The 22,147-nt window shown below is 45.8% G+C and overlaps 1 protein-coding gene across 3 annotated transcripts; it reads right to left on the bottom strand.

Annotated features, from left to right (window-relative positions):
- Positions 1 to 2,031: 2,031 nt before the first annotated feature.
- spg11 (SPG11 vesicle trafficking associated, spatacsin) lies at positions 2,032 to 22,019 on the bottom strand. 3 transcript variants are annotated; one of them, XM_041037604.1, is made up of 40 exons: positions 21,703 to 22,019; positions 21,055 to 21,242; positions 20,744 to 20,971; positions 19,632 to 19,848; positions 18,671 to 18,808; positions 17,904 to 18,319; positions 17,598 to 17,743; positions 17,352 to 17,481; positions 17,085 to 17,240; positions 16,791 to 16,966; positions 16,475 to 16,651; positions 16,074 to 16,145; positions 15,621 to 15,748; positions 15,156 to 15,334; positions 14,863 to 15,058; positions 14,488 to 14,691; positions 14,268 to 14,374; positions 13,608 to 13,753; positions 13,109 to 13,270; positions 12,898 to 12,964; positions 12,452 to 12,614; positions 12,100 to 12,308; positions 11,729 to 11,837; positions 11,303 to 11,462; positions 10,726 to 11,004; positions 8,958 to 9,158; positions 8,690 to 8,797; positions 7,711 to 7,876; positions 7,254 to 7,468; positions 6,047 to 6,791; positions 5,685 to 5,830; positions 5,363 to 5,567; positions 5,012 to 5,146; positions 4,572 to 4,705; positions 4,247 to 4,366; positions 3,626 to 3,794; positions 3,411 to 3,487; positions 3,160 to 3,315; positions 2,632 to 2,783; positions 2,032 to 2,546 (listed from the first exon to the last, which is right to left on the bottom strand). In XM_041037604.1, the coding sequence occupies exons 1-40, from the start codon at positions 21,915 to 21,917 to the stop codon at positions 2,372 to 2,374; spliced, it is 7,272 nt and encodes a 2,423-aa protein (XP_040893538.1). In that variant the 5' UTR covers positions 21,918 to 22,019; the 3' UTR covers positions 2,032 to 2,371. The 3 variants fall into 3 exon arrangements, with proteins under 3 accessions (XP_040893538.1, XP_040893537.1, XP_040893536.1); XM_041037603.1 differs by having other exon boundaries at positions 5,012 to 5,149; XM_041037602.1 differs by having other exon boundaries at positions 5,012 to 5,155.
- Between the last annotated feature and the right edge of the window lie 128 nt (positions 22,020 to 22,147).

A 22,147-nucleotide genomic window follows, 5' to 3' on the forward strand; every position in this document is an offset into this window, starting at 1 on the left:
AACGGATGATTGACACAAACACACACTTTGTCCAATAATCCCAAACATATAATCAAAATATTAAACTAAGCTTGTTTCATTTGCGTGACACTGACTTTTCACACTGTGGTGTGTGTTAGAGTTTCTGCAGAGAAACATCCACATCAGCTCCAAATCCCTGTAACGACGAAATCCAGAGAAATACTCCTCACTGCTGCTCCTCACTGCTGCTCCTCACTGCTGCTCCTCACTGCTGCTCCGAGTCAAAGCACATTTCATCTCCTTCTCTCTACTGCACCTGTGCAACTTCTTCCTTTAAGCTGAGCTGCAGTTGCTGAATGGACTGTGATGAGATGTGTTGACATTCACTTGTTTCTCATCTTCTCTGTCAGAATATTTCTGACGCTTCACTCTGGAAGAAGGGAAAAAGAATTTCGCTTCACTTCTGGTGGAAAGTTGCTTTTCATCGTCAACAGGAATAAACAGCTTCTACTGAGGAAAGAAAACAAACAAGATATTTTTAGCTACACTGAAAAACCTGATGACACACACACACACACACATATTTTCTTTTAAACAGGCAGGTACAAGTTATTTCACTGCACATTTCAAGTGTTGAAGTTTCCCTCACATTCACTGAAAATGTTCGGCCTCATTCTCGTCAAGGTCAAAAGGTTGTGATGTGATTTACTGGCTGAAAACTTTGAATGAACAAGTAAATTTGAGCTGAATCTCCAGAGTGAGAGTCTTCCTCTGCTCTGCTGAGCGGGACACAAACTCCTGATTCATTTGCTAATTAGAGCTGAATAATGAGATCGTTTTCTTAACGACCGTCTCCATCAGAGACATTACTGATGATGAACAGGTGGCACAGACAGAGAGGGGAAAGCTTGGTGTCAAACATTTATCAGTGCTGCTAAACCAAATAGTAACGAGCATGTTTGTCTCAGCCGAGGTGAAGGTTTGTGTTCACTCACCTCTTCTTAGAGAGTTTCATCATCTGTGTACCTGTGAAATGATAACGTGAGGTTGTCACTGCGAATTTCTTGTTCTAACAGTTGTGTGTTTACCTGATAGCAGTAATGTGTCCAGAGACAGGTGGGGTTTAATTCCAGGATGCTTCCCAGCATGCTCGGCTCACTCTGCAGCTTATTACCAGCACAGCCTACAGTGTTAATGAGCAAAAAGCAAATATTAAAGCTGAGCATCTGCAACTTTCAGCGACTTAAAGCTCCAGAAAATCTTGTTAATGGCTGAAGGAAACGAAGCAAAAGCTGATGAAGTAAAAATAAGATTGTACAGCAGGTGGAGAAACATCAGCAGAAACACTGTGTGGAGTCACAGAGGCAGTTCAAACTCTGCGACTGTAATGGACATACACATTTAGACACAGGTTTTAGTGAATTCACCATTAAATCCTAAAAAGTCAACAAGCTTTAACCACAGGAGTGTGATCATGTGTGACACTGAGCTGAGGTGACAGGAATCCTGGCTCTGAGTCTGCACCGCCACCTAGTGGACGAATCAGGACTTTCAGTTAAAATCCCACAGGCAGAAATAATCAACATTATTAAAGTTCCCTTCACCCTCACATCAGTGTGTAACTCAGAATATCAAAGCAGCTGAAGCTCAAGTCTGCTGATGGTCTACATTTCCCTCTCGTCATTAGATCAAACTGAATGTGTTCTGCTCATATCATTAGTCATTATCATTATCACTGATTACATGTACACGTTCAATGAAAATGTAATTTTGGTGGTGAATTCGTGTCAAACAGGTCAGTTGTCCCAGTGGCTGATAGATCATTGTACATATTTTGAATCCCTCACTACACAATCATGTGAAATAACATCTTGTAAGTCACAGAAATAAAAGAGCTGATCGATGATCTCAGGAAACATTTGGATGCTTAAAAAAATGTTGATGTCGAGAAAAAATTCCACAGAAAAAGTTCCAGTGACCATATGGTCATAAATCCTTAATACATGAGTAATCGCATTTGTAGCTGCTGATGAAAACAGAAGCTCAAATTTGACACACTGATGCACAACAGTTTAGAAAGTGTCTTTAATTCATTTCACAGTGTTATTATATCATATTATGAAGATTCTGTGCTTGTTTTTCACCTGTTACAGCTGGAACATGGCAGGGATCTAAAAAGCTCTGGGAAAGTCAATCTGCAGAATTTCATTTCTCTTTTTCATTTAATCATATAAACCTGATTTTGTGAGTCTAATGGATTTTAATCTCCACAGAAGACAAATTAGAAAAGCAAAGCAAAACAAAAGTTTTTCTTTTTAAATTTTTTTTTTCTTATAAATAAATGTTGTGCACTGACAGTTTCTCATATTAAAAATCAGTGAGTCAGTCTGCAAACCGGTCAGGGATCTGATCAGCTGGCGAGTCTGTCGTTCAGGTAGTTGGAGGTCTTGGCGTCCTGCAGCATCGTTTTGGTCACATCGTACAGATTCTGCTGGTAGGCCAGCCTGTAGCGGCTGTACACATCATCACAGTGCGTCAGCAGGCGCTTCACGTTTGGAGTGACGCTGGTGGGAGCGCCGTCCAGCCTGAAACAAAGCGCACACAGGTGGCATGAGGTCAAAGCGTCAGGTGGTTTTCAGGTAATTCACTGACTGCTTCACATCGTCTTACTTCTTGAAAATGTCCTCAAACAGGCTGGAGGTCAGCGGGCGGTGGTGTTTGAGCTCCTCCAGGTAAACAAAGTCTCCATTGAGGATCACCTTCTGGTACAAAATCTCTGCCCAGTCTGGACTGTAGCTGTACGCCTCCGACACCACAAACACCTGAGACAGAGACCAGCAGGTTTAACCTTCGGTCCTCACAGAACTAAAGGCCAAAAGTCGATGTTGTGTTCCCACTTTAAATTAAAAAAAAATGTTTTATTACTGATTAATCTGCCAATTATTTTCTAAGGAAATCGATTAATTGTTTAGATTATAAACTGATAGAAAATACAAAGAGAAGTTGGAATTGGAAAATATTTGGCTGAAATTTGACATAAATTATTATAATTTTTTTTGTTGATAAACTAATTATTATTATTAATGAATCGACCTATTATTTCTGTTCTATATGCTAACATGAAAAAGTCATTCCAAAACGTGATGATCGTTTCCCCAGTGAATGGAGGAACGAACAGGTTCTGGAGCAGGAACAGACCTGGTAGCATCGAGGCAGAGCGATCACAGTGCTCAGCAGCTCTGCAGGTCGCAGGTTGATGACACACAGGTCTGATCCCTGGGTCAGGAAGTGGAGCTGGAGAGCAACCAGCTTAGCCATCCGGACACAGCGACTTGCCTGACGCACACACGAGTCCTGGTGACACACACACACATACACACAGAGTTAACTTCTCTATTGTTAGGGTGTTAAAGGTACAAACAGAAGAAGAATGAGAGGAGTTCAGGAACCTTAGAGAAGCTCTCTGCAGCATCCTTCAACAGACCCAACACTTTGACCAATGAGCTCTTCAGATCAGGAGTGACAACTGTTCAGAGGCAAATCAGCACAACTCAAGGTCAAAAACAACAGTGCGGCTCACACCGGAAGAAAACCACATCAAGAAGTACTCTGGGTTTTTGTTAAATTCCTGTGCGGGCCAGCTGTTAGCTCTCTGTGGGCTCACCCCAGGCCTGAGACTCGATGATCTTCAGCTGAGTCCTGGCAGCCATCTCCAGGTTTTCTCCGATCTCCCTCCTCATGCTGAAACAAAGCGCCACCATGTTGTGTTTCTCGCTGTCTGCAGGGAGGCAGCGTTTAATGTAATCCAGCAGAGCCGTCTTCAGACTGGAGCTCTGCAACAGGACGGACAGACGGACATTAAGATCGGGCTGATAGTTTAACAGTCAGATGAGTCACAAGTTAAGCTGACAGGATAACGAAAAAACAGCAAAGCAGAGCTGATTGGTGTCAGCTGGTGAACGAAACTTGTGTTTCTGTTAAAGAGAAACTCATTTGACGAGCTTTTCCTCTTACTATCAGTTCTATTTGGGAATTTACAGTAAAACTGAATCTGAGAAATACATTCAATTAATTTGAGACAAACACCGATGTAACCTGTGTTCATGTAAGATTAAGTTGGGGTTAAACATGAGATTAATCTAACGTCTCAGAGACGTCGTTTTATTCACATCTCATCCTGAGATTCAGAGAAACTATCACACACTGGATGTAAAAACCTTATGGGACAGATGGTTAAGTTCTGGAATCCAGTCTGAGAATAATCTGTGTGTGTGTGTGTGTCCACCTGTCCTCTGTCCATGTCCACCTTCTTCCTCAGCAGCATCTCGAAACGATGGTTCTGATGCAGCAGGTCAAAGACATACGTCATCTCATTATACCTGCCGATACCTGTCAGCAGACGCACCTACACACACACAGACACACAGACACACAGACACACACACAGACACACACACACACACAAAAGTTCATTATGTTATTGTCATTCCTTTTTAACAGTGAATGGAGATGAAAACAGTCAAATTTCCATTTAATTATCAATCATCGAGTGATTTTCCATCATTTTGATTTTCAGAGGAATGAGGACGACATCTGTGGGCGGGGCTTACCATCAGACTGTAGTGCTCTCCTGGGGCGAGGTGGGTGTGGCTGAGGTGACGGGCGGCTTGGAGCACCCTGACAATCCCCTCCATGTTACAGGTGAGACTGAAACAGTCATGAGCCACGATCAGCGACTCCACGACTACAGGACGGGGAGGAAATAGATTTTCATTTCACTTCAGATACAAACATTTAAAACATCATACATTCACCTTTGGTCTCAGACCTTTGTCTTTATTTAAACTATAATTAGGACCAAATAACGCAGATCATTTGAGGAAACTTCGTAGGGAATTATAAGGAAATTCACTGTGAAATTCATTGTGTATCATTATGATTTAGTGCTTAAAGCACTGTTTCACCTTTTGTTAGAGCTGTCCTCTGTAAGGTCTGCCATGCCTGTGTTAATAAAGTGTGTGTGGTGTGTGTATGTGAGTGTGTGTCGTACTGCAGTTCAGGTCCCTCAGTGGAACAGTGTTGAGGCTTTCCAGCAGTTTGACTCCCACCAGGTTCGGATCGTCACACAGTTTGATCAGCTGGATCAGGGAATCCCGCCCCTCCGACGGCCTGAATACCTGCTTCTCTGCTGGGTCAGATACACACACAAAGACACACACACACAGACACATCTGTAGCTCGTATTAAAGACACAAAAGTCGTATCATCTGATGTGGGCAGTTTGGACTCATGACCTGGGCTACAGACCAGCTCAGGCTGCTTAGACTTGCAGCCAAACACTGGGTTTACATTTACTGGTGTACAGGAAGACATTTTCAGATTTCACCAGCCCTGTCCTCACCAGGCGGGAGCTCCTGGGTGGAGGCCAGCAGGGCCTGGACCACAGCAGACGAGACCAGCTGGGCCACGGTGTCGGCAGACAGACCCTGAGCTTTGATGAAGGCCTGAGCCTTTCTGAAGCGCTCCGGCTGATCCGACAGCAGCAGCATCTCCAACACAGAGCGAGGCTCCTCCCTGCAGATCTGACTGAAGGAGCTCTGCAGCTCCTGGACAGGACAGTGGGACGGAGACAGGGTCAAACTTAAACATAAAAACGTGGCCGGATGTTTTAATGACGGTACAGACAGGGGACTCCTTTTTCTCGTGACAGTGTGTGACTGTACCTTGGAGAGCTGGTAGAGGCTGAGGACTTGTTTACAGTAGTTGATGCCATGGCGACACTGGTCCACCAGTTTCTGGAGCTGGACCGCAGCCTCGTCCTCAGGGAGGGGAAGCATGACGAAGGATGACAGGCTGCTGAGTGAGGGAGCTGAATCAGAGAGAGAGAAAGAGAAATGCATCAAAATCTGTTTTCTATGAACAGAAGTTCAGTTCTGAAGTTTCTGGATCATCACGCAGCCTTTCAAGCAGACTGTGACTGTTAACCATCCCTTCATCATCATCCCTTGATGTATGTTGTTCTTAAGAATAAACAAATGAAAGCAAACTGTTCTGTAGATTAACTGAAGGTCAGACAGAGGCTCACAGCTGGTAAAGGTCTTGCTTGGCAGAGCTTCTGATGCCTCTTCTTGTGTTTCGGGACTGAGTTCTCCGGACGCCAGGCCCCGGCAGCGCAGCACCACCCACATGTCTGGGTGATACAGGGAGAAATAGCGGCAGATGCGGCTGGCTTCATGGATGCTGCCATCATCTAATAACTGACCAATCAGTGCAGCCAGAACACTTCTCTCCTCCGGACTCAACCCTGAGCTGACATTCAGCTCCTCCTGCTCCTCAGAGGGACCTGGGAGTCCCTCCAGACTGAGGTACTTCTCTGTGTTCAGAGCTGATATGTTAGAGAAGGAGAACTCCTTCATGAGAACTTCGTATGTGTTCATCTCAGGTGTGATGGCGGGCGGCGGCAGGTTGAAAACGCTCTCCTTCTCCATGGCGACAGTAAAGACATGTCGTCGGACCCGGCTAATCCACAGCTTTTTCTCCAGGCTCTCCAGTTTGTCCACGGGAGCAGGGCTGAGCAGGGAGAGCCAGTGAGCGGCGAGGCCGAGCAGCAGGCAGCGTTCCTGCACATCCAGCAGCTCCGCCTGAGCCTCAGCAGCTGCGGAGGGGTCGCCAGTCCCAGCTTCAGCCTGAGACAGGAAGAACTGGGAGGCTGATTCTGGATCAGTGCTGTCAGTCTTCAGCTGCTCCTGACACTTCTTCCAGAAACTGACTCGGGTCTCCAACCTCCTCCACTGTGTCTTGGACTTCTGGGAGTTCGCTTCCTGAAGCAGCTGCATGAGAGACAGAAGGTTAGTTGTCAAACTCTCCACTGTTTAACATTAAGTGTCATGGTGGAGAGAACTTAAGAATATAATCCATTTATTGTCATTGCACAAGAAAAGTACAATGAAATTAAAAGTCCTATCTGTTTAAGTGCTTGTTCTCTAGTTCATCACTCCAGTCACCAGTCCAGTTATCTTACATACATAAGGAAAGAATCCAGAGTCTCTTAACTGTGAACAATCAGTTTGTAAATCTGGACTTGAATGAATCAAAAAAGTTTGCTTGATATATTGTCAATAAAATAATTTAAACTACATGTGAATAAAAAGAGGCTACAATGTTCATTACACCCAACAATAAGATGAAAGACTTTTCCATTCTTGGTGTCTTAAGGCACGTTGAGACAATGACGGTTAACACTGGGGCCTTCCTTGATTTCAGTGTAAACATGAACCTGAACCTGAACAGACCTGGCTAAGCAGCAGGCGGTGGACGGACAGGCCGGCCAGCTGGGCCACCTGTCTGGCCTGGATGTAGCGCCCCTCAGCCTGCAGAGCGTCCACAGCAGCCTGGAACTCCTCCTGCTGGATGGAGGGCAAACTGCACTGCAGCAGCCTGGGAGACAGGCTGACCTCTGACCCCTGCAGCAACTGACTGAGCTGACTCAGCTTCTTGAAGTCTGGACCTACACACACACACACACAGACCAGGTATGAAACACAAGAAAGATTAATAAATTAATGCACAAAAAAAAACCTGTGTGAATGTTACAAATCAATAAAAAGTTTAGCAGAAAATTGTATTTTAGGGTGAAGTATCCTGAGCCTACTGACAGGTCAGAGGTCAGGAGGACAGCAGCTAAAGGAGCTGACAGATTCCCATTTATTTTGAGATCAGTTTACGAGGTGACAGATTCTCTGATCTCACCATTGGATTTGAGGAGTTTGTCGACGTCAGCCAGAAGCTGCAGAAGGCGGTGGAGGTCGTACTGGGACGAGCAGCGCTGCAGCATAGTGAGGAGCAGCACAGAGGCGTGGCTCTCCACCCACTGCAGAGGGAGTTCACCGGAGGGTACCGGACTGCTGTTTCTCAACTAGATCAGAAAAGAGAAAGAAGTCAGATTAGGGAGGATGAAAAAGCGCAATAAGGTGGTTCATGAGGAGCTGCCTACGGCTATGTTCAGATCAAAACCAGCTCTGTCTCTGTCCATAAAAACAAACTGTGGTAGAATCCACTAGATGTCCCTAAAATATCACTAAACTGTCAGTTGTTCTATATGTTGAACACGTTATGACAGGAGAGCAGATGTTTGTGTCCTACACAGAGAAGACACAGCTGACACCTGCTAACATGAAACCTTCACACAGGAGCTGAACCAATGTTTCTCAGCCTTTACTCCAAGTTCCAGGTTGGCTGTGTGTGGCTGTGCTGACGCGTTGCTTGTCAGAGGATGTTAAATCTGTATCAGCTGAGGATCAAACAGCAGCAGGTGGTGGACGTGCTGTGCTAAATTTCATCTTTTCACAGCTTTTAAGTGTTGGCATTCAGTACAGAACATTTTCTGTTTGGATTCAGCTGCTGCATGTTGTGTTAAATATGTGTTTATTAGCCTGTGTTGCTGCTCATGCTGCTGGTACAGGTTTTGTTTACTTTTCAAACTGAGCCATCGATGTTGGCATTAGCAAACACGAGTTGATGGAGTGGAAACATCCATTATAATTCAGCTGGGTTTTAAAGTGCACCATGGAACTGAGTGGTGCTGCAGTGTTCTGACACACCCTGCACTGCCGTGATTACTGTGTTGGACTACCAGCAGTATGTCAAGCAGCTTTAAAGTCTCTGCAAGCTGATTTGTATTCAAGTGATACTGCACAAGTCTTTGGCATCGGTCTGTTGGTGGACTCACCGCGATGAGCGTCCTCTGGAAGTCCAGCAGCTTCGCCTTGGCCTCAGAGAAGTTCCTGTAGTCACAGCACAGCTCAAACATCCTGAGCACCAGCACCAGAGGACAGTCCTGAGAGACAAACGAAGACCAAAGACAACTGTAGCTCTTATTTTGTTTGTTTTTTTTAAGTCAGTCTAGCAAAATCATTTGGTTGGAATATATTCTGTGAGGAAACGTCACAGTGTTAATGTCTTTCTCTGATCACGTTTTCCTCATCTCATGTTTTTACCTTTTGGAAGAGTTCAAAGCCTCGTAGGAGGGGCCTTACCAGGCCCCGCCCCAGCAGTGTCCTCCAGATGATTGACAGGTCATGCAGGGTCCACTCATGGTGCTGGGGGGCTTCCACCAGGTGGGAGGTGGCTTCTCTCACTGTGACCTCATCGACGGAGGTCAACACCCACACACACAGGCAGGGCAGCAGCTCCGCCCCCTGTCAATCAAATAGGACAGACATCCTGAGAGATCCTGCTGAACCATGAAATGTCGTCCAGTGAGTTCTGATGCATTTGACTGAATCTTAACACACAGAATCCTGAAAAAAACACTGTGAAACTGTCCAAATACTGGTCTGTATCTTAACATACAGTTAAAAAAATAATATAAAGTCTATTATCTCCACACAAAATTTTTAGCATCTCCATCCAAAAGTGTTTTGTGTCCCCTGGGTCTTTTCTCTCATTAGAGTTTGGTTCTGGTTCCAGTGCTGGACTGGACAGTGAGCTTGGCCTGGACACTGACTCACTCTTTGTTGTTGATGCCAGTTTTTTTTTTTTTTGTCCTAGAGATATTTTAGTTGGCAGCTTTAAATGCAGTGACATTGAAATTTTGGCTTTGGTGCTTTTGTACTTTTCAATAACTCCAACATTTTGATAGCCAGCACAAAGTTTACTTCAGCCTCTCTTTTCTTTTTCCATGCCCGTTTCCCAGATCTGATTATTTAATTTAGGATCTGTAAACATGCACAGTTGATTAAATTACACATTTAGAGGCAGTGCTATGATGCATCAAATCGATTGTGCTCTTAACTGTCTGACCAATTTGTACGGAGCATGCTGAGGTTACAGCTTCCTGATGCAAGTTACTGCTGAATGTTAATAAAGGATCAAGTCCTTTTTATCTGGACACAGTTTGGTCACAGCTGGACATGATTCTGTCTTGCTCTGAGTGGTATTCAGCCACAAAGGTGGCCTTAGCTTTGATTATGTTATTGTTAAACGTAAAAAAAATATTTTTTATGGGTATTAAGCACAATGTGAAAGTAAAGGCAGTGTCATTACAGATTTTCAAAGAGCGACTGGGCCCCACCACCAGCGTCTCCAGCGACTCCATGTCACACCTTGGTTTTTGTTTTCTAAAACACAATGTCAGCCAAAGGTGGTTTTTCACTACTGATTGTAAAGTCTAACGCACATTCAACACAACTGTTGCAACATAACTGCTGCTTTTATGATGCAAATAATGCTGAATTTTTGTTGACACTGTCATAGAGATGGAATTCGACTCTGTTTCAGTGTTGACCTCACGGTTAGTGACGGTGATGTACTGGACAGTTTTATAGTCAGTCAGTCAATTTCATTAGATTGTACAGGTGTACCTAATAAAGTGGCCACTGCGTGTATCTCGCATATTGTATTTCTATGATGGAGTCCTTCGCTTCCTGTAAAACATTAAACTGTTTTTGATGACTCATCCTTGGGGAGTTTCCATAAATGCATCCAATCACGTGATTTGGGAAATGAGCGAACACATCACATTAAACAACACGACCGTTTGGCTGCGCCTGTGGGTTGTAGCAGAGTGAGATCATCGTGGCAGGAGGAGTGTCTGGATCTCAGCTGAGTGTTTTCACTTCTCTCTCATCTTCATCCTACTGATCCATCAGCACAGGTGAGGGAGGTGTAGGCGGAGTGGATAAAATCTCTCTAATTATGATACCTCACATAACATCTGTGATCTCAGATTATTGATGTAACGTGCATAGTCATTTGTCCATTTACCTGTTGACAGGCAGCCAGTACAGCCAGTGTTGGGCAGCGTTGCATCACAGCCTCCTGCAGCAGGTACCTGCAGGGCGACACCTCCTCTTGGCTCTGCAGGAGGACCTGAAACAGCTCCCTGGAGTGCTCCGGACTCCCGGGGGCCTTCTCTGTGCTCAGAGACTGCACCTGCTCCTCAGAGTCACAGCCCCTCCTCTGGCTGTACACCTGCAGGTCCTGAAATGCCAGACTCAGGTGGGCCTGGAGGGTGGGGCCAAACTGAGCAACCAGTGACCTCACCTGGAGGAAGAACGAAATGTGGTCAGAGGAAATGGCACCATATTTTATATATCTTACACTGAGCAGCGATGTTGATTACAAAATAAAACCATACCGTTTTAATTTGTTGACCCCAACAGGATGTGATAAAGCATTATGTTTAAATTAAGGCCATGAAAATACAGAGCTGCAGAAGAAGTGATGCTTTTTTATTCACTGTCAACAGAAACATCAAAATGTTTTCTGTTGACACGTGAACATCTGTGTTAACTTATCTCACAGGGCTTTAATGTTAGGATGTCGAGCAGTGTGTGTTCACCTGATGGGGCGGGAAGTTGTGCAGTTGGACAAACAACAGGAAGTGGATGAACTGTCCGTCACTGGCACAGTGGGCGGGATAAACAGAGCTGAGCTTCAGACCGTGGAGCTGACAGAACTGAACAGGTAACGCCCACTCCTGAGCTGCGTCATAGGACGACCTGACACACACACATACACACACGCAAATGTATAGTACATATATATATTTTGCTAAACTTAACAAGAAGAATCTACTTCTTCTCAGAGACTTTTCTTTCTGTTGCTGTCTTTAATTAAATTAAACTTGGGTCTCTTCTTTCACATGTTTCCCTGAAGCTGCACTGTAATTTCTGTCCTGTTTAATATGTCTCTGTTTGTTCTGCCAGTTTCTGGTGCTTGAAATGACGTGTTATGATGTCAGCATCTTGAGGGGGCGGTGCCTTACCTGCTGATGCCCCTCTGCTCCAGACTGTCTGTCACTGCAGCTTCCAGGTAGCCAATCAGCTCCTCTGCTGCTCCAGGCTCCGTCTCTGCCAGCTTTACTCCTTTAGACACTGAAACAAAACAGATCAGTGCGTCTGCCCACTGTGTGTAGATGGTGTGTGGGAGCAGTGTGTGTGTGATTCAATGATATGTAATAGAATAATAGTCACATAATGAGTAAGCCACTCTTTCACAGATTTAACAGGGCAGGTATCAGCGAGTCAAGCAAGTCTGCAGTCAGTAAAACCCACAGTTTACTGTACATGACCGTCTGTTGTCTGCTGCCTCGTGTGTGTAGAGGCTGTGTTGGAGTAGAGTGTGTGTTCTGTTTACCCAGAGTGTGTAGACGCTGTGTTGGAGCAGAGTGTGTGTTGTGTTGGTTCCAGTGCTGGAGGATGGCGTTCATGGCTCTAATGTCGACTCTCAGCTTGAGGCTGGAGACTCCCAGCAGCTCACAGAAACAAACAGCCGCCGACGCCACAGACGGCACGTTAAAACACTGCAGGGCCAACCTGTACACCTGCTGCCAGGCCTGCTGCAAACTGACACACACACACACACACACATTACTAATGTTGTGTAGCAGAACAATGTTTTATCTCCTTTCCTGTTCCATGAATCATCTCACTGGACTCAACCAGACTGTCCTGAGCTGAACAGGTGTAGTTAGGTGTGTCATACTCACAGTAGAGTAACATCACTGCAGCTGCTCAGTCGCTGGACGAGGAAGGTGGCGTACGCGAAGGATGGTCGGCCATGACGGAGGTAGTACAGGAAGTCCAGGGTCTCCACCAGAGCGAACCTGTTGACTAGGTGAGGGCTAGAGAAATGAGGCAGCTCTGACGTCTCTGTGAAGAAAGAAGAAGAAAGAGTTATGCACAGCTTTACTCAGCCTTAAGCTCCATTTTACTCTCATCTGTATTTTCACTTCTACCTCTACTTTAGTTTTAACTGTTGCCACTACTTCTCCTACAGCAGCTACTGCTGCTACTGAGCCAAAAATTGAATGCAACAAATAAAGTCCACACAGGCATCAACATGTTTTTGTTCAAAGTGGTGGTTCAGCGTGAGATGGACAGTGATCAGGCTCATGGCCTTGTGGGACCTTTAAAGCTGATATTTGAAGTTTACCTGTAGAGTTGAGGGTGTTTGCCACCTGCCAGCCAAACAGCCTGGATGGATCCAGAGGATGAAGTGACTGGAAAACACACAGCTCATTACAATTACTTCATATGCTTTCAGCTTTACTGTAACACACACTCAAAATACACACAACTTAGTGTAACAAGCAGGGTAGTAAACAGGGGTAAATGGTAGACTGGGCTGACAGGTGTAGGTGTACCTGCAGGAGGTGGTAGACGGAGATGTCAGAGGACGGGCTGTTTCCTCGGGGCCCGGCAGGGAACAGGGCAGCCTTCAGTTTGGAGTGGGGGGTCAGTGCCATCTTCAGGAGCTGAGGGTCGACCGTCCTCCCTGACCTGCCTGACCGTTCACCCTGAACCACCTGCAAACAGGAAGCACGGAGACGATTGATCAATAAATAACTTTCTGTTAACTTCTATTTGATGACGACTGTGAGAAAGGGAGGGAGAGGGAGGGAGAGAAAGGGAGGGAGAGGGGAAGGAGAGAGAGGGAGGAAGAGAGAGAGAGGGGGAGACAGGGAGGGACAGAGAGGGGAGAGAGAGACGGGGAGAGAGAGGGGGAAATTTCAAATTTCAAATCAATGCATCATTAATGCACTAAAAGCTAAAATGACACACACATGTTCACGTGGACATTTCACATGAATGTTAGCTGTGTTTTCTAACAGCAAACCAGACGAGATCAGAGTTTATGTTTACCTGATCGATTCCTCCGGGGGCAAACATGATGGACGCCAGAGCCAGCAAACTGTGTCCCTCTAACAGCAGACTGCTCAAAGACGCCTGACTGCCTGGTAACAGCACCTGGGCACTGGTTAAACTGGCCTGGAAGACCAGACCTGGGTCTGGAACAACAGGTAGACAGAGACAGACAGAGACAGACAGAGACAGATAGGGACAGATAGGGAGAGACAGAGACAAACAGAGACAGAGAGCCAGTCAAAGGAACAGACTGACAGCGTCCTCTACTTTTACCTGTATGAAGAACTTCATTTAACATCTAATGAAACTGAAATCGAGTGAATTAAACTTCATTCAAGCAACAAAACAAAGTAAAACACAAACTAAATGAACTAAGTCAAATGTAATTAAGGTAAAATAAATGAAACTACACTAAAAAAAAGAAAAACTACTCAAAGAAAAGAACTCTATCTACATTTAACTGATGAAATCTCTTCCAGTCTCATATTTTACACAGTTTGCCTTTGATTTGATGTGAAAAAATTGACAAAAATGAACAGAATTAACGGAATGAGTTAAAATCAGAAGATATTAAAAATTGTTTCCTATGAGGAGTCACTCAGTCCAGGATGCCAGTTTGCCGTCCTGGTGAGAGCTGATGCAGCAGCAGTCTGGTACCTGACAGATCTCTGGTGATCTCCTGGATCTTCACCAGCATCTCAAACCAGGGCTGACTCTCAGACAGGCTCTGACTGGTCAGGAGGGGGCAGTTTCTGGGCGTCAATCTGCAGACAGGAGACACAGAGATCATTGGCAGCTAATTAAGTTGTTGTTGTTGTCTTTGGGTTGCTCCTGTTACGGGTCACCACAGTGGATCACCATCTGCACAGATTTTCACCTGTAGTGCTCCAGGTAGGTGTAGAGCAGGTATTGCAGGCTGTGATCCAGACAGAAGGTGATAAAGAGGCTGTGGAAGTCCAGGCCGAGGGAAGAGCGGTACTGAGGGATGGGAGGAGATGAAGCCATCACCCCTCCACCCTGAGCCTGCCTCCACAGCAGCTGCTCCAAATCTGCCAGCTCCTCTGGGATGAACAGGCCTCTCCTGAAGGAAGAAATACTGTGTTTTGAAACATCATTTTGGGTGCAGTCTTAAATCAAGAACTTCCATCTTGAAGTGTTGAATGTTACTTAAACAACCACTGGATTTCACATCATTTCAACCTCAACATCTGGAACAACAGATGCGCTCAGAGATGGAAAACAGCTGCTGTACCTGGCCAGCAGGTCCAGGATGTTCTCCCTCATGTAGATGCTGCAGAGTGTGTTGTTGTTAACCAGTTCTGGGGTTAACTCTGGCCAAAGGGAGGCATCGGTGGTCTCGCTGCTCTGGATCCAGCTGACCACCCGCTGCTGGTCGTGGAGGGAGGTGAGGTATTGCCACAACACAGCAGAGTCACAGGAGCTTAACTCTAATGATCCAAAAACACAAGGAGAACCTTTTAACGTGTGTGAAACTGTCTGAAGAAGCAGATTTAAGACTTTTAAAAACACTGTGGAGAATTATACCTGTATGCTGGAGTCTGGACAGGAGGACAGCGGTCTGGCAGCTCTGGTCCCAGTTCCTCACCCAGTCCAATTTGACATTCCTCCAGAGGGCCCCCTGCTCATCAGACCTCCTCTGTCCCACCAGCTCCTCCAGAACCTCCTCACCACCTCCCGTCTCCCTACGAACCATCTGAACGACTCTGAAAAGAAGGTAAGTGAGAGGATTGTAAGAGTTTTGAAGGTCAAGACAGAGACTTAATTTCTACCCGAGGGTATAAAACAGCTGAATAAATAAAGGAGAGCGGTCTGCAGTTCATTCATTAGAGGAGACTCAGATAAGAGAAAGGGGATCCAGTGGGGGTTAAAGAAGTTCAGGGCAGATACGGTCGAGATAAAAAGGAACAGTATAACAAAAGAGATGGTAATAATGAGGCTGTTCAGAGAGAGAGAGAGGTCTGCTATGCCAGAGCGTCTGTCTTTCATTACCTGTGTGATGTGGAACGTGCTGGGCAGCGGGATGTAGGCAGTGATCCCAGCCTCTCCATCTCCCTTATGAATGCTACACTCTGCATCTCTTCCTCTGGAAAATACTTCTGCCTTGACAGCTCCTCCACCTGACCGAGCAACCAATCAGAGGCCCACAAAGACTTGTTAAGATGCAGAACAAAAAAAGCAGTAAACATGGAGCTGCTGCCTGGTGAACTCTCACCAACAAGCTCTTTAAGAAAGCCTGCCTTTCCCTTAGCTTTCACACTGGGAAGTTTAAAGTTATAAACTGGACCAAGAGGGCAGAGAAACACCCAGAAACAGATGTGGTCCTCAGCTGAAACTGGTGGACAGTGCGTAGGACATGTCTCTGAGCCTTTATGATGAGCAAGAACTCATCAGAGACGCCGTGTGACTGTAGTTGCTATATTTACTATAAATAACCAGACTCACCACAAACTCCCTCAGGTCCTTGTCATCGGTGTAAAGACAGATACTGTGGAGCTGCTTCTTCACACTGAAACCCTGAAAACAGACAAACACCTACAGGGTCATATCTGACCTAAATGACAAAAAGCTCCTGTCAATTTGATTTTAGTAAGATTTTAAAGAAAATATACTCAGCTGCGTTTTATCTGAATGCTAATGTTAGCATGCTATCATGCATACTGTATGTTTAAGGTACATTTATTCGGAGAGAAAACACTTATATATTCAGAGTGTGATATGAGAAGTCTCCTATAATGATTGAACAATTCCTTCAACACACGTTTTTAAAATAACTTTCAACATGTTAGCATACCAACGTTAGCTTTTCAACATGTACATGTACTATGGCAGTGATGTGTTCTGACCATGTTAATGAGGAGTGTGTTGGCCGTCTGCAGGTCTCTGAGCTGCAGGCAGGAGAAGACTTGCCGCAGACCCTCCATCCTCAGAGCCGACAGACGCTGCTCTGGGAGGCTCCGCCTCCGTAGGACGGCCTGAGCTCTGGGGATCTGACTGGTCAGGATGGATTGGCGGACCACTTCCTGCAGCAGAGACACAAATACACACACACACACTTATGAAACATGCAGGGAAAGTTTGACACAAATGAACTGAAAACAGCCGTAAACAAAAAGACACACAAGAAAAGAAAGGCATTTTAATTATGTGAGTAAATGCCACCTCTGTCGGCAGCTGCTCCCACTCGTCCCCCTGCGCCTCCTCCTGAGCAGGAGCAGCAGAGTCGGTGCTGGAGATGTCGCTCCCTGCAGGCCAGGGAAATCTCTTCATGTAGGTCCTCAGCTCGGTGATGTACTGGTCCAGAACGTCCACGCAGCTCTGTACACCCGCGTCCTCATCTGCAGACACAGCAGACCAGCTGTTAGCTCTCAGGAAGTAACAACTCTGTGTATTGTCTTATGTATGTAGGACAGGACTGCGGTGTGAGTGTGTGTGTGTATGTGCGTGTTGCCTCACGGTGTGAGTTGGACAGCACAGAGCGGATCTGTGTGTTGACGAAATTCACGGTGATGTTGAGCAGCTGTTCTGAGAACTGTCGACTCTGAGCTTCACTGTGTGAGTCTCTGACAGCTGAACACAGCAGGTCCAAGGCAGGACACAACTCCTGGACACCTGCACACACACACACACACACAACAAATATAACATACACAACGTCATCCACAGCAACATGTATGAAACTACCGCTGCTGTATGGACAGTTTATGAAGGCTTCATACGTACTGTCGGTCAGGCTGAGTGTGGAGGCTGCTGGCTGATCAGCAGCACTGAACGCTGTCGAGGGGCTCAGAACATTTTCTTTGCTCTTCAGGTAGAAATCAACCGTATCCAGCTGACGGTTCTTCAGCCCGGCCTGAAAAACACAAGCCAGCTTTAAAATAAACAGAAACCGCCATCTACAGCTCAACCGTAAGTCATATATACAGCAGCATGTGTTGTATGTCGCTAAAGGTGAGTGTTGGCTCCTACCTGCAGGGCATGGATGGGGATGGAGCAGCGCCCCCAGCTGTTCAGGTGACACACTGCATCTACTGTTGCTGCACTGCCAAACAACATCAACCTGCTGAGCAAATCCTGCTGGGAAACTGAGAACAAGACCTGGAACACACCGGCCTCTGGACACACACACACACACACACACACACACACACACACACACACACACACACACACACACACACACACACACACACACACAGAGAGAGTCAGAAACCACACAAACGATAGTCCAAGCTGTACAAATAAGACTCAAACAGCAGTCTGAGTCTGACTCACTCTTCAGCAGCAGTCTGTGCTGACTCTCTCCACAGAGCTGGACCGGAGCCGCCTCGCCCTCCATCTGGTGGTAGCTCACACTCCCAGACTCCAAATCCCATGAGGCCACTGTGGTCTGTCTGTTGCCAGGGGAGATGAAGGTCACCATGGCAGAGAACTCGGAGACAGTGAGCAGAGACGGAGCAGATGACTCGGGGACGAAGAAAGCAACGGTTGCCCCACCGCAAGGGATTCTGCTGTGGACCGAGGATGGAGCCTGGTGGGACTCCAGGTGGGGGAGGGAGAAGGACCAGGATGTCCTGGCAGGCTTGGAGGAGGAGGAGGAGGAGGAGGAGGAAGGGGAGGAGGTGGAGGTAGGGAGAGCTGGAGCCTGCTGGGCTCTGCTGTACATGGAGGCCAGACGAGCTTCCCAGGAGCTAGAGGTGAAGTCAGAGGTGAGAGGTCAGGATGAAAGGTCAGAGGTGAAGGTAGAGGTGAACGAAGAAAAGTTGAAAAGTTAAATTAAATGACAAAACTGTGCATAAAATCCTGTTAGACTGTTTCCAGTGAGAACAAAGGTTTTTAGTGGTACGGCTGTGTGGATGGCAATGCTACGTCCAGAGAGGATAAACTGTGATGACTTTGATGACTTGTTTTATTTTTATTTTTCTGCCTTTTGTATTCTCATCTGCAAACCTAAACATAGATCTTCTAGCGTTTGGTTATCTCCGGGATCTCATAATATATGATCTGCAGAAGTAAAGTCGGTGTGATGGTCAGTGGTTTACCGGTCAGTGCTGAAGGTCGATCCGAGGGCGGCGAGGCTGCAGCTGGAGCTCCACAGGCTGTCCTGGTCTCTAAGGTGCTCTGGCTGCAGCGGAGGATGAGCAGGGGGGACCGAGCACAGTAGGTGCTCTGGATGTGTCCTGGAAGACAGATCAGTCTGAAGTTTGTTTTGTATTTGAAAAGTCTGTCTCTGTCTGGAACTGAGCATAATTAACTTGTGGGCGAGCCACAGTGGGAGGCGGATCAGTGGGCTGATCTGATTTGCTTCCCGTAGTGAATCAGTTTAATATTCCTTCACTTCAGTCACATCAGATTGTTTGGCAGAGATAAATTTGGCAGACCAGGCAAACAGGCAGTCGGCCGTGTCTCTGCATCGCTCTCTCCGGTCGGGATCAAAACTTATTGCACTTCCTCTCAGCCCTTACACATACTGCTCCAATTCTCTTTTTGACAGTGATTTTTTATTGTTGCTCCTCAGATTGTGATTAACATGAACTATCTTTTTGAGAAAATTGAAAAGATATACTCATGACTTTTCTCTTACTCCGAGGATGTGTAAGATCTTAAAAAATATCTCTGCCAACAGTCTGTATCTTCTAAATGCCTGATCTGATCAGTTACTACGTAGTGCAGTTTGTTAGGTTGGAAGGAACAAGCTCCTCCAACAGTTAAGTTATTCCTTGATCAGTTAACACAGTTTTTACCATCAGAGAAACGATGCCTCAAGGGGCAAATCACAGGGTAATTTTTGGAGCTTTATGGGCCCCTCTTCTTTCATATTTGGGAACTTTTCAGCCACAACGACTCAGCAGATGTAACCAAACATGGAGGACATGCTGATACTGTCGGTGGTACTAGTTGATTTGTGTGTAGTTGTAACGTAAAGGATGAGGCGTGGCCTACTAACAATAAAGTCACTGTTTAAAAGCTGAGGAGGTTTCTGCTCAATTCCCGCTCCTGTACCTGAAGTAGTGGTTGAGGTCGACACCCACAGCATTGTGGGACTGAGTGACAGCAACGGCTGTACTGAGATCAGCTGACACTTGGAGGAGGCAGAAGGAGGAAGATGAGAAGAAGGTGGAAGAAGGGGAGACACCGTCGTCCTCTGCCAGGCCAGAGCTCAGGTACCCTGGCAGGTCAACGCTGGCCAGCAGGCTGCCGTCAGTGACATTATACACAGCTGGAGCGCAGCGTTAAAGAAAAGACTGCTGGGATATTGAGAGCGATTGCTTGCTACAAACCAAGACAGAAAACAGGAAGACACCAAAATGATCATATTTCATGAGTTTATCATTTTACCAAACGTCTGTGCTGTGGTTCGCCAAGTTGACTTTAGTGTGGTCCAACTAAAAGGCCGGTGTTGTTACTGTTATTGGATCATTTATGGCAGATCCAAGGTCCGTTTTCTGTGATTAAAGTATGCTTTATCCTTACATTATTGACACAATCAATATACGATCAACGAATAATAAACTGCAGTGTTTTTATTGGTACAGCTTAGACAGGACTGTGTCACTATACAAATACCATAATTACCTGGTCACCTGGCTGCTGTTCAGATTTAGATTAGATTCAGATTAGAAAAGACTGTTTTGTTTACCTCAGCTTTGTTAAAACTATCTTAGTTTACTGCTGGTTTACTTTAGTCTTGTGTAATTTACCTTTGTTTCAGTAAGGCTGTCTAATTTAATTTAGCATTCTTCAGCTTCATTTAGTTAGCTTACTTACATTTGGTTAAGCTTAACTTGGTTGGTTTAGCCAATTTATGGATGTATAGTTTAGCTTACCTTAATTTAAAGGTAGTTTAAATTAGTTACATTTAATTCGTCTTATTTCTATTTATGTAGCTGAGCCTAGTTTCATCTTCATGAGCTTGGGTTAACCTAGTTAACTTTGTTTTGTTTAGTTTGGTTTAGCTCTGTTTCATTCACTTCTGATTAGTTTTCTTTATGCATGTCAGTTTGTTTTATTCTGTTTTGTACAATTTAGTTAAGCCTAGTTTCTTCAAGTTAAGCAAAGTTTTACATGACTGTTTGAGTTTAGTCCTCACTCAGGTCATGGTCAGTGAAGGATACATATGAGTCCAGTGGAGCTGAGGATGAACAGGGTTTCTCTGCAGACACAGTGGTCCACAGCAGTGTGTCTGTTGCTGTCAGTCAGCTGGATGTTACTGCAGGATAGTATCTGCAGTTCCTTCTCCACCCGCTGCCACTGCAGCCGCAGCAGCCAGTCACTGTTCAGCAGCACACAGCAGCGGCCAGCAGCAAACGACAACACACGCAGCGACTGCAGCTCACACACACCTGAAAATAAAGACTCATTTAGTAATAGCTATTGTAATATTCATACATGAATATGATGTTGGAGGGCTGGCTGCGGTACTCACTGTGGTCCTGCTCTCGGACAGTCTGCAGCAGGTGGTCTGCAGGACATTCAGAGACACAGAGCAGAGAAATGGAGGCTGGTTGCTCTGCTTTCACCTCCAGCAGCTTCAGGTCACACTGCGACCCAACAGCCAGGAGTCTGAAGCTGCTGATGCCTTGACCATGGACAGTCACCTCCTCCCAGGAAAAACTAGAAACAGAAAACAAAAAAAACTGTTTTATTTTGTTGCTTTGCTGCACTCACGAAAATTGCCTTGATCAAGCTAACTTCATGAGAAAGAATAAAGAGTCCAAGGACCAAATTATGAAAATTGACATAACACTAATTTAACTAGTTCTTTCAACCACTGTACTCCTCTGAGCTCTAGAGTACAGGATGGTTTTGGTGTGTCTGGGGAAATAATGGAACTGGTGTATGGTGGGCGGGTCAATCTGGGGCCAAAAACAAATCTGTGCTCTGGGGCCTGTAGAAGGTTATTCCAACCATGTAACCATCAAACAGTATTTTCCCCTCAGTACTGATTGACTTTACTTTATATTTCTTTGGTAAAATATATGATGTAACTAAAATTATCAGGATGTCCGATATCATTCTAAAAAACAGACAAACAAAAAAGAATTATGAAGTGAACTCAGACGCTCGGACTCACTCTCTGTAGGAGCCGTCTACTGCAGCCAGAGCAGCCTCTCTGTCCGCCGGGTCCCACACCACCAGCCGCCCCCGGTCCCGCAGACAGCCGAGCAGGGAGCCTCCAGGAGCGAGTTCAGCTTTTAGGATGTCCGCTACCTCTCCGCAGTTCTGGTTCTCAGGGATCACAGCCACCGCTATGGAGTTATTCTCCTGCCGCTGAGCCGCCTCCAACATGTTCACACGGTAAACGGACAGATGATTAAACAGCCTGGGGGGTTGGGGGGGGTCAGGTGTGCTCAGCGACAGGGGCGACAACACAAAACGAAAAGTCGGACATCTCTTCCTGTAAACAGCGGCTCGGTCACATGTCACATGTCCTGCCCCCTGTCAGCTGACCGAATCTGACCAATAGAAAAACGGTGGTAACAGTCAATTGAAAGGCAATGTTGGTTTGCTGATCACTA

Source organism: Toxotes jaculatrix, chromosome 5 (genome assembly GCF_017976425.1).
Source record: "Toxotes jaculatrix isolate fToxJac2 chromosome 5, fToxJac2.pri, whole genome shotgun sequence".
In the NCBI taxonomy this organism is placed as follows: Eukaryota; Metazoa; Chordata; class Actinopteri; family Toxotidae; genus Toxotes; species Toxotes jaculatrix.

Excerpts from the sequence above, each read along its gene's own strand:
- spg11 (XM_041037602.1), bottom strand. The coding sequence starts at position 21,917 with ATGTTGGAGGCGGCTCAGCGGCAGGAGAATAACTCCATAGCGGTGGCT. Across the intron at positions 16,146-16,474 it reads ACACACTCCTCATTAACATG|GGTTTCAGTGTGAAGAAGCA; the intron begins GTCAGAACACAT and ends GTCTGTTTTCAG. Across the intron at positions 12,965-13,108 it reads CCGTCTACCACCTCCTGCAG|TCACTTCATCCTCTGGATCC; the intron begins GTACACCTACAC and ends TGTGTTTTCCAG.